Source organism: Quercus suber, unplaced genomic scaffold (assembly GCF_002906115.3).
Source record: "Quercus suber isolate HL8 unplaced genomic scaffold, Cork oak 2.0 scaffold_542, whole genome shotgun sequence".
Lineage (NCBI taxonomy): Eukaryota > Viridiplantae > Streptophyta > Magnoliopsida > Fagales > Fagaceae > Quercus > Quercus suber.
The window spans coordinates 216,025-228,569 of NW_027069990.1; the positions used below are offsets into that span (position 1 = coordinate 216,025).

The following is a 12,545-nucleotide window of genomic DNA, read 5'->3' on the forward strand; positions in this document are numbered from 1 at the left end:
AGGCACTTCTCCATTAGCTTCTCCTGATGGGAAGAATAGCACAGTGGTTGATCTTGTTCTCTTAATATGACATCAGTTTGAGGACCCTCAAGGTTGTCAAAAGCCAAGCCATAGCGGATCTACTAGCCTAGTTCCGAGGAGAAGAAGAGAGTTCACTAAGTGAGGAGATCCTATGAGAAATAGCAGTAGCAGAGCTCCCAAGAAAGAAGTAGACCGTGAGGTTTGATGGGTCAGCAACAGCAACTTCAAATGGCCTAGGAATTGAACTAAGTTGCAAAGATGGGGATATCGTGCCATTATCCTTCAAGTTTGAGTTCCCCTGCTCAAATAATGCTGTTGAATATGAGGCATACCTCACTAGACTAGCCATAGCACTTAGCATGGGAGTAAAGCATTTGAGGGTTTTGGGAGACTCCAACCTTATGGTTTCTCAAGTAAAGGGAGATTTTGCATTAAGAGAGTAGAGTTTGGCGGCTTATAGAACTTGGGCACAAAAGGTGGAGCAGATTCCAAACCTTTAGTATTGAGTACGCCCAAAGGAGTGAAAACCGGTTCACTAACGCACTAGCCACTCTAGGATCCCAGATACCCTTTAAAAGGAAAGAGTACCTTAATAAAAATAAGCAAGCAGGAAAATTCCATTATAGGGATCCTTAAAAGGATATTCCCTGAAGAATAAAGTAGAAAGATTGGAGAGATGAAATAAAAGGGAAGATAGGAAAGTTGGAGCACGGAAGAAGTATCAAAGAATTGAAAGACTACACCTTGATAGAGGGAGAACTGTACAGGAGGCTACTCAGGGGGATCCTGTTCGGATGTATTAGTGAAAAAGAAGGGAAGATGAGGTTATGAGAATTACATAGTCAGGCCTGTGGGATTGTAGAAAAGATCAGTCTATATAGAAGAATGCAGCGCATGGGGTACTACTGGCTAGATATGAATAAAGTTGTTACAACTATACAAGAAGAATGTCAAAAGTGTCGGCTTTTGATAGACAAAGAAGAAAGTTATGCTGTGTTCATAACAGAAGATTGGAGGACCCCATTCATGGAATACTTGGCTCAAGGGATCCTGCCAACTAACGGGACGCTGGCCCGTCAGCTCAAGAAGCTCGCTATTAGGTACTTTCCGTAGAATGGGATCTTGTTCAAAAAGGGGTACAATGGGGATCCCTTAAGATGCTTGGGACCCAGGGAAGCTAGAGAAGCAGTAAGAGAAGTCCACTCCAGTGACTGCAGAAGCCACCTAGGGAAGTGAAGGCTCTACAGGCAGCTATTGTAGTTGGGGTACTACTAGCCCACAATGAAAGAGACTCCAAGGAGCTGGTTAAAATGTGTCATGCATGTTAAGTACTTGGAGACGTAATTCATACTCATCTAAATATGTTGTAAGATATGACTACACCATGGCTTTCCACACTTGGGGGCTTGATCTTATAGGACTCATAAACCTTCCCTCCAATGGCCACATATGGATCTTGGCAGCTACCGAATATTTTACAAAATGGGTAGAAGCCATTCCTTTGAAGAAGGCCACTAGAGCAGTTGTTGTAAACTTCATTCGAGAACACATCATTACATGGTTTGGGATACCCAAAAGACTAATCAGTGACAATGGTACCTTGTTCATAAATAGGGACATGAAAAACCTAACTGAGTCATATCTCAAGCACGAAAGGTCCACACTATACTACCTGCAAGGAAATGGCCAGGCCAAAGTCACCAACAGGGTGATACTAAAAATTCTCAAGAAGATGAAGCATGAGTATGGGGGGAAATGGAATGCCATCTGATGGTTGTACTCTAGGCATGCAGAAGCTCCCTAAAAATAGCCACATGATTTTCACCATTTTCCCTTTTTTATAGGACAGAAGCCGTCAGTCCAGTAGAGTTAGCCATCCCTATGCCAAGAGTAGTACTTAAAGGAATCCAAGAGGACGCAAATAGCATAAATAATGAGGGAAGATTGGCAGATTTGGAAGGGTTAGAAGAAGAGCGAGAAGTGGAAAAAAGAGAGGAGTCAGAGGTACTGGTAGAGAATGTCTAAGGCATATGGGTAGATAGTACACCCAAGAACCTTCACAGACGGCAGCTGGTGTTAAGAGCAACGGAGCATGTAAGGAAGAATGTCCCAAAACCCTCCAAATTTGCCCCAAAATGGGAAGGGCCCTACATTATCAGGGAAGCCCTCGATAGTGGATATTATTACCTCACGAAGGAAGATGAGATTGCCTTAGCGGATCCCATAAATGAAAAATGGTTGAAGCAGTACTATGTGTGAAAAGAGAAAGGTTCCAACACACCGAAAATCCCTTTTGTCACTCTCCAATCTGCTAAGTGTCCCGTTACTCTTTATGTTTTTTTTTTTTTTTGCCATGTTTTTTTTCTTTGCCAAGAACTTTATTTAGTTGTTTCCTTTAGGAATCTATGATAGGAGGTTATTCTATGTTGAGACCCTTACTATCTTTTGTTATTAGCCTATGTTTTTTCTAGTGGTTATGATGTATTTCAATGGAATATTTTTTAAAGGGAGCCTCAAGTAAGATGCACAACTACATTTAGATAATATTATTGCTAGGATTAGTGCCCTTAAATCCTAATGGTAACATGAATATTTGGACATTATCATTTAGTCCATGAGATGCATAGTATGTGATTTATGTAATTTAGTCACAGAAGATATAAATTACAAGTTTTTTGTAAACTCAGAATTTTAGTTCATAGTCGATGATGAAATTGTGTATTTCATTTGTGAAAATTATAACATATCAACTAAGATTATTTGTCTTGATCATGGAAGTGGAGACTTCTAGTTGGTATGTTGATATGTTTTAAGAGTTAAGATATATTGAATTAGACTGCTGTGAGATTTATTATTCTCTTAATGACTGTTAAATAAATAATAAATCTCACGACTTCTATTTACATGAACTCTTAATCCTGAGAAAATAATGGACCTGATCATGAAGTGTATGTTGCTTCGATATATCAAGAGTGAGATCTAAAGTTACGATCAAAATCTCAGTATGTTGGGTAGCCACATTTAGTGTTGATGGAACATATATTCTCATGATGGAATTCATAATCTCTTAACGGAGATATAAAATATTCCCTAGAGATTAATGGGTTTGGTTATTTAGAGTATTAGGCCTAACCACTTTAATAAGGAGTTACTAAAGTATACATTTATGAAATTGAATTTCATAAATATATGTTGAATAACTTAAAGGATTAAATCGGGTACTCAATGATTAAGATGCAGTAATCTTTAAAGTGGTAGTCTACATTCATGACTTTGTATTACTACGAATATTTTATGAAAGAGTTGCATGTACAATAAATTCTTGGGATATAATTTATTAATAAGGCCTAGAGTGCAATTATATTTATGTAGTGGTATTAAATATAATTAATGGTAATTTTGAACTAGTCAAGAGTTGACAAAAAAGCCCAAGGCCCATTGAAGCTAGAGTCCTATTTGTTCCCTTTTGGTCCCACTCCAAGCCACATACTTAAGTCCAATTAGAATGGCCCAAAAGACTAGCTCAATTAGATAATCAGTTAGATACAAAGGGAGAAATATATAAAATTTTATGGTACACTGATTATGTAATGAAATGGTGTGTGTGTGAGTGTAAACCACTCCCTTATTCTTCCCTTGGAAGCTGATTAAGAGACTACATTTCTTGGGCACAAGTGGAATTGGAGTGAAGATTAAAAGTATTCCCAAGTATTTCTAATATTTGGTTTTGAATTTCACGCACCAAGGTGCACCCTCTTATTCTTATACTCTAAAATTTACATAATACATGTTATCAATTGCGAATGAAGTAGATCTATAAATTTTCAATTGCGTATGTTTTGTATGCAATACAAACATGTATTTTTCCAACAATTAGTATCAGAGAGGTCTTCAATTTCGAATATGTATAACATGTTTTGTGAGTTTTAGAATTAGAGATAGTAATTTCATGTTGTTAGAAGATTATACATTTAATTTTTTGCATGGTTATTGAAATTATTGTTTGATGAAAACTGATATTGATGTTATGATGTTGTTTAAATTTGATATTAAGTATGTTAAATTCAACTTTAAGGCTATAGCATCAATGGAATTCATTTTTGATATCAATATCTGTCTATTATGTTCATATGGTGGTTATTTGTTCATGGAAAACTATTGAAAACTGCTTCAAAAAAATTCTGAAAAATTCGAGTTTCACGTGTTTCAATCGATCAAGAATTGCTTTCAATCGAACGAAAATTGCTTTCGATCGATCGAGTGAAACAATGACCAATCTATTTGATTCAATTAATGTTCGATTACTAGTTGATTGATCGAATGTTCTTTTTTGATCAATTAAGAAGTGATCGAGTACCAATCGAGTCAGGATGATTGTTAAGTACTAATTTTTTAATTTTTTCGACCGATCGAGATACACATTCGATCTATCAAAAACTATGAATTCTAAATTTTTCTAAGTGTTTTCACATAAATAAAGTGCAACGCTATGTGTAATGAGATTACACATGTTTTCTAATTAAAAACATTTATTTTAAAACGTCTAGTGGGAGAGAGATATAAGGGTTGGATCTCACAGCCTCCGTTGTCGGTTTATAGTAGTGTGATTAAGCATCTCGCCTTGGCGTATATGCCTTGCTCCCAACGGAAGGTGTTTAATTCATGGTACTACAGATTAAACTTCTTAATGATGGATGATATGTGTTTTTACATTAAGAATGACCACGCTACCATGGAGTTACTTAATGACTCACATAGATTTCAGGAAATGGTATACACTAGACTAGGTTTAATGTTAACCCTCCTACAGAGCTATATCATTATTACTTAGAGGCTAAAGGAAATATGACATATTATTAGTGTTTGATAAGAATTATCATGATCGCACTAATAATGAGAATAGTTCTCAATCAGTCATGGTGTTTATAATTTACTTGCTACCAAGGAATTTTTAAAATGAGATTGGGTTGTCGTTGCATATTTTGTAATATGGTTTTATTAAGGTTCTATATTATATTTTTATATGCTAAATTGATAATGTCCAGTTTACTTATTATATTCATGTTTATTGTTTTCAGATTTAATCATGGCATCTTTTAGCCCACTTATTGCTATTCTTTATCAAAACAAACTGACTGGATCCAACTATATTGACTGGAAAAGAAATTTGGACATTGTTCTTACCGTTGAAGAGCACAAATATGTGCTTACTCAACCATGTCTTAACTTTCCTTCATTAGATGCTCCTCTTGGGGAAAAACAACGATATGATCGTTGGCAGAAATCTAATAAGATGGTCAAGTGCTATATTCTAGCATCTATCTCAAATGTTCTACAGCATCAAATGCAGGATGTAGAATCAGCTTCGGACCTAATGCTAAGTCTGAAGGAGATATTTGGAGAGTAAGGTTGTTCTGCAAGGCAAGAAACTATAAGGAAAATTTATAATACCAAAATGGCTGAAGGCGCTTCAGTGAGGGAGCATTGTTTAAAGATGATCTTTAATCTAAATGCATTGGAAGTTTTAGGTGCCGATATTGATGAAGAATTCCAAGTGGATATGATACTCCAGTCACTACTAGAATCATTCAAGGAATTCAGACTTAATTATAATATGAACAAAAAGATTTATTCATTGTCTGAATTAATGACTGAATTGGTAGCGGCAGAAGGCATTCTTGGTACATCCAATGTTGAAGCAAATATGGTTGAAACTTCTACATCTCAACCTAAGTCAAAAGGCAAGGGTAAGAAGAAGAAGAAGAAGGACTTTACCAAGCAAGATGATAAACAAATTGCCTTAGGAGTTGCCAACAAAGGAAAGAAGAAAGACTATGCTAAAGAAAAGTATTTCCATTATGGTGAGAAAGGTCATTGGAAGAGGAATTGTCCAATATTTAGAGCTACCAAAAATAAGGGTATGAAAAGTTCATTTCTTCTTGAAATATGTTTAGTACAAAATCCCACGAATTCCTAGTGTGTGGATTCAGGTTGTACTAACCATATCTGCAATTCTTTATAGGAATTCCAGGAGACTAGAAAGCTGAGTGAAGGGGAATTGTTTTTTACTTTGGCTGATGGGAGTAGAATTCTAATTGTAGCTATTGGAGTGTTTAATTTATACTTTGATTCTAAAGTTTTAATATTGGAAGACTGTTTATATGTACCTAATGTTCATAGGAATTTAATTTCTGCAACTTATTTAGGTAAACATGGATATTGTGTTATCTTGAAAGACAATATTGTAATAAAGAAGGATAAAGTGTTTATCTGTTCTGGCAATATTGTTGATGATCTTTATATTTTAACTCCTGATAAGCATGAATTATACAATTCTGAATTAGATAATAACTCTCATATAAAATCATTAAAGAGAAAGTTTCCTTCTACTAATGATACATATCTTTGACACTTGCATTTGGGTCATATTAATTCAAACAAAATTCAAAGACTGATCAAAGGTGGTCTCTTAGAGCCATTGGACTTTGATAAATTTTCAGTTTGTGAATCTTGTTTGGAAGGCAAAATAACCAAACGACCTTTTAATGCAAAGGTAGAAGAGCCCAAGAGTTGCTTGAATTAGTTCATACGGATATATGTGGTCCTATGTCAACCCAAGCAAAAGGAGGTTATAAGTACTTCATCACTTTTATAGATGATTACTTAAGATATGGTTATATGCACCTAATGAAATGGAAGTCTGAAACTTTTGAATAATTCAAAGAGTTTAGGGCTGAAGTTGAGAATCAATTGGGTAACACATAAAGGCCATTAGATCTAATCGAGGTGGTGAATACCTTCTTAGGGATTATAAGGATTACTTAACTCAAAATGGGATTGTATCCCAATTGACTGCACCTGGAACTCCACAACAAAATGGTGTAGCAGAAAGAAAGAATAAAACTCTTTTAGAAATGGTTAGGTCTCAACTTTACCAATTTCTTTTTGGGGGTATGCCTTAAATACAGCAATACATCTTTTGAATTTAATTCCATCAAAATTTGTTCCCAAAACACCTATGGAATTGTGGAGTAGGCGTAAGCCTAGTATGAAATATCTCCACATTTGGGGTTGTCTAGCACATGTGCTAAAAGGGAAACCTGATAAATTGGAACCAAAATCAGAAGTATGTTTACTTGTGAGTTATCCAAAAGAAACTAGGGGTATTTATTCTATAGTCGTAATGATAACAAAGTTTTTGTTAGTACAAATGCTAATTTTTTGAAAAATGACTATATAAATAATTTCACTCCTAAAAGTAGAGTTGTTTTGGCTGAAATAAATGAACCTATAATTGAATAATCAATGGATGAAACTAGAGATGATGTGGTTGTATCGGATACACCACAAGATATTTCTCATGAGATGACTAGTACACAGGAGCCTCGTCGTAGTGAGAGGATTGTTAGGCCACCTATAAGATTTATAGGTCTAGGAGAAACTTGTGAAGCTATCTAAGAAAAGGTCGAAACTGATCCTTACACTTATGAAGAGGCAATGAATGATATAGATGCACATGAATGGGTCAAAGTTATGAAATCTGAATTGTATTCAATGTATTTCAATCAAGTTTGGAATCTTGTAAAGGCGCCTAAGGACATTAAACTTGTTGGTTGCAAATAGGTTTATAGGAAGAAGAAAGAGATAGATGGAAATGTTGAAACCTTTAAAGCAATGGTAGTGGTGAAAGGGTATACACAAAAAGTAGTTATTGATTATGAAGAAACCTTTTCACCAGTAGCAATGATTAAATTTATTAGAATTCTCTTATCCATTGCTGCTCATTATGATTTTTAGATTTGGCAAATGAATGTCAAGACTGCATTTCTAAATGGAAATCTTGAAGAAGAAATCTATATGATGCAACCGGAAGGTTTCATAGCAAAGAACCAAGGGCATATGGTATGCAAGTTGAAAAAATCCATTTATCGACTTAAGCAAACATCTAGGCCATAGAACATCAGATTTGATCGAGCAATCAAGTCATTTGGTTTTTAATGAAATCTTGATGAACCATATGTGTATAAAAGACATTGAGATAAAGTAGTAATGTTCCTAGTACTTTATGTTGATGATATTCTACTCATTGGAAATGATGTAGGGGTAATGTCATCAGTAAATGTTTGGTTGTCAAGCCAATTTGATATGAAGGACTTGAGTGAAGCTATATTTGTTCTAGGGATCAAGCTTTAGCGAGATCGCAAAAATAAGATATTAGGCTTATCACAAGCTAGGTATATAGTTAAGGTTTTAGAATGGTTTAGCATGCAAAACTCCAAGAAAGGATTGCTTCCTTTCAGACATGGAGTTCCTCTGTCTGATGACCAAAGGTCTAAGACTCATGAAAAAGAAAATAAGATGAGACAAGTTCCTTATGCTTTTGCTGTGGGAAGTTTCATGTATGTCATGCTTTGAACTAGACCAGATATCTATTATTTAGTTGGCATAGTTAGCCGATATCAATCAAATCCAGGACCAAAACATTGGCAAGCTGTAAAGCATATCCTCAAGTATCTACGAAGAATAAGAAATTATATGCTTGTTTACCAGTGTAAGGATTCAATACCTATTGGCTATATAGATTCAGATTTTCAATCAGATCTTGATTTCAAAAAACCCACTTCAGGTTCTGTATTCACCTTGGGAGGTGGAGCCATAAGTGAAGGAGTGTTAAGCAATCTTGTATTGCTGACTCCACCATGGAAGCTGAATATGTTGCTATTTATGAAGCAGCAAATGAAGTTGTTTGGCTCAAGAAATTCCTTTATGATCTTGGTGTTGTGAGAATGGAGCAAGTTCCTACCACATTGTTTTGCGACAATAGTGGAGTAGTTGCACAATCCAAAGATCCAAGGAACCATAAGAAAGGAAAGCACATTGAAAGAAAATACCACATCATTCGAGATATTGTTACTCGAGTAGATGTGGTAGTAGCAAAGATTAATAATTCAAATAATCTAGCAGATCTATTTACCAAAGCCTTGCTCTAAAGGACTTTTGAGTCACATTTAGAGAGAATGTGAGTTAGATTAGTGCACAATAGTCTCTAGGGCAAGTAGGAGATTGTTAGGATTAGTGCCCTTAAATCCTATTGTATGATGCTATGTATGACTTAATGTTGTAATTAATAAAGTTGTTTTATTATTATCTAAAATAATGGCAACATAAATATTTGGACATTATCATTTAGTCCATGAGATGCATAGTATGTGATTTATGTGATTTAGTCATAGAAAATATAAATCATAAGTTCTTTGTAAACTCAAGAATTTTAGTTCGTAGTCAATGATGAAATTGGGCATTTCATCTATGAAGACTATAACATATCAACTAAGATGATTTTTCTTGATCATGAAAGTGGAGATTTCTAGTTAGTATATTGATATGTTTTAAGAGTTAAGACATATTGAACAAAGCCGCTGTGAGATTTATTATTCTCCAAACGACTGTCAAATGAATAACAAATCTCACGACTTCTATTTACATGAACTCTTAATCTTGAGAGAATAATGGACCTGATCATGAAGTGTATGTTGCTTTGATATATCAGGAGTGAGATCTAAATTCACGATCAAAATCTCAGTATGTTGGACAGCCACATTTAGTGTTGATGGAATATATATTCTTAAGATTGAATTTATAATCTCTTAACGGAGATATAAAATATTCCCTTGAGATAAGTTTGATGGGTTTGATTATTTAGAGTATTAGGCCTAACCACTTCAATAAGGAGTTACTAAAGTATATTTATGAAATTGGTTTTCATAAATATATGATGAATAACTTAAAGGATTAAACCAGGTACTCAAGGATTAAAATGTAGTAATTTTCAAAGTAACAATCTACATTCATGACTTTGTATTACTATGAATATTTTATAAAGAGGTTGCATGTACAATAAAGTCTTGGGATATAATTTATTAATAAGGCCTAGAGTGCAATTATATTTATATAATGGTATTAAATAAATTAATGGTAACTTTGGACTTATCAAGAGTTGACAGAAAAACCCAATGTCCATTGAAGCTAGAGTCTTATTTGTTCCCTTTTGGTCCAACTCCAAGCCACATACTTAAGTCCAATTGGAATGACCCAAAAGACTAGCCCAATTAGATAATCAATTAGATACAAAAGGAGAAACATACAAAATTTTATGGGACGCTAATTGTGTAAAGAAATGGTGTGTGTGTGTGAGTGTAAACCACTCTTTTATTCTCCCTTTGGAAACTGATTGAGAAACCACACTTCTGAAATTGGAGTGAAGATTAAAAGTGTTCTTAGGTACTTCTAATCTTTGGTTTTGAATTTCACCGCACCAAGGTACACTCTCTTGTTCTTATACTTTAAAATTTACATAGTACATGTTATCAATTGTAAATGAAGTAGATCTATTAATTTTTTGTTGCGTATGTTTTTTATGCATACAAACGTGTATTTTTCCGACAATTACATGACATAGCCCAAATTTGGGTTGGGTACCTGGGCCAGCTAAAAAGAAAAAAAGAGAAAGAGAGATGAAATCTTAGCACATGACCCAGGACTCACACCACGATCAGTCTAAGTACATGGTCTGGGACTTTGGGCAGGAATAAGTACCCCAAGGTACCGAGCCTAGTACTTGCCTTAAAATAGATCTGCCTAGTTCATGATCTAGGACTTGGAAAAAAAAAAAAAAAAAAAGGAAAACAACATCCAATATACCTAGCTTAGTACCTGTGTAAGGACACAACCACTAGGGTACCTAGTTCAGGACCTACCACAAGAATTTAAAGGAGCCATGGTCTAGGACTCAGTTCAAAAAAAATTGATAAACAGAAAAGAAATAGAAGGAAAAGATGAAAAGAAAAAATACATAAAGCACAGATCTATGTATCACACAAAGGCAATCAGAAGTTGTTCCAAAAAAGAGAAAGATAAAACTTATACATCTTAAATTGTTTGGAAAAAAAACGAAATAAACTTATACACCTTGAATTGCCAAAAGAGGAAAAAAAAAGTTAAGATATAAGGCCAGCCAATAGACAGCCTTCTAAGGGAACAACAAGAATAGTTGAGAAAGAAAGAACCAGTTGCTTCTTGACTTTCAAATCTTGCAATGCCTTGTGAGCATGAGCCAGAACTTCCTCAACAGCAACAATTTCAGCGTCAAGATCCTTAGAAGCCTTCCTCTTGAATAGTGTGTGGGCTAAAGACCGCGGGTACTCCAGCAAAAAGGACAAATTGAACTTGGCCTCTATGAGATCTTGCACCATTCCCCTCCACTCTAAAAACCTCTCATCGGATAAGGAGTCAAGAAGAGTCCCTTAGAGAAATCAACACGGTACAGAGGAGCTCCATTAGGATGTTACCCAGAAACACGCCTCCCCTAAACCCATTGGTGAAGTCCCCATGAGCTTTAAACAGTCCCTCCAAGAGTGACAAGCCCTCAGCAGGCACAGAGAATCACAGGAAGCTACCAAAGGGAGGCCAAAAATGGTGAAAATGGCTCGTAAGGAGGCTGTTAAACTCCAAAGAATCAAAATGGGCCAGGAAATCAATGAGCCCTAAGTTAGGATCCAAGACAGCCATCTTTAGGGCTTCCTCCATTATTGTGTCTCTGCCTTCAGGAACTAGAGTACTTTCAAGTCTTTGGATGGTCTGGGGGATCCCTGTCTGAGCTTTAGTAGTCTGGACACTGGAAGTAGGTCCCTTAGCTTCTTCAGCAATCACAAGCTTAGGTTCCTTGGTACCTATGTCAACACCTGCAAGAATAGAAATTCATGGCAAAAAAAAAAAAAAAAAAAAAAAGAGAAAGAGACAAAGAAAGGAGAGAAAGGAAAAGGCAAAGAATAGGTACCAGCCCCCTGTGGTAGAGCTTCCTTCTAAGCTTGGGCAACTACTTCAGTCATCATAGGAGGTTCGTCCTCCTGTCCCCTTGACCTCTCAAAAGACTTTGTGAAAGAACATAATGCACGTTGAAAGAAGGGCAAAGAAATCTTGGCAAAATTGCTAAAGGAAGGGAGGGATGTCGAGGGCTTCCCTAAAAAAAAAATAAAAATAAAAATAAATAAAAAGAGACAAGGAAGAAGGATGGGAAGAGAGAAAAGGAAGATATGAACTAAAAAGGGAAAAGGCAATAATAACGAGCTGTACACACCTTCAGAAGCCTCTGACTTCGAGGAAGAGGCAGCTTCAAGGGTAGATTAGGCGCTAGCTTGGCCTAAAAAAGAAAAGGAGAAAACAAAACAAAAGCCTTTAGGAAGAAAGGACAAGAGAGACAAGAAAATGGGGCTAATAAAGGATGAGATAAGGTTTACCTGCCCGTGTAAATGAAGATGCACCCCCTAGAGACTTCTTACCCAACGCAAGTTCAGTTGTTGGCTCAATTGTTACAGTTTTAGTTAGGCTGGGAGTTAGCACAGGTTTGTGATCCTAGGGAATAAGAGGTTGAAAGACTTCAGGATCCTGAATAGCCAAGGAGGCAGAAGATGGAATGGGTGTGGCATCCTTGACTGCCTGGCTAGCTTCCTCAGCCACGCCACTAC

General features: G+C 35.8%; 1 protein-coding gene across 1 annotated transcript; it reads left to right on the forward strand.

Annotated features, from left to right (window-relative positions):
• The first annotated feature begins 1,405 nt into the window (after nucleotides 1-1,405).
• Nucleotides 1,406-1,792, forward strand: LOC112039430 (uncharacterized). The gene has a single exon (XM_024072305.1). The coding sequence runs from the start codon at nucleotides 1,406-1,408 to the stop codon at nucleotides 1,790-1,792; it is 387 nt and encodes a 128-aa protein (XP_023928073.1).
• Nucleotides 1,793-12,545: the final 10,753 nt, after the last annotated feature.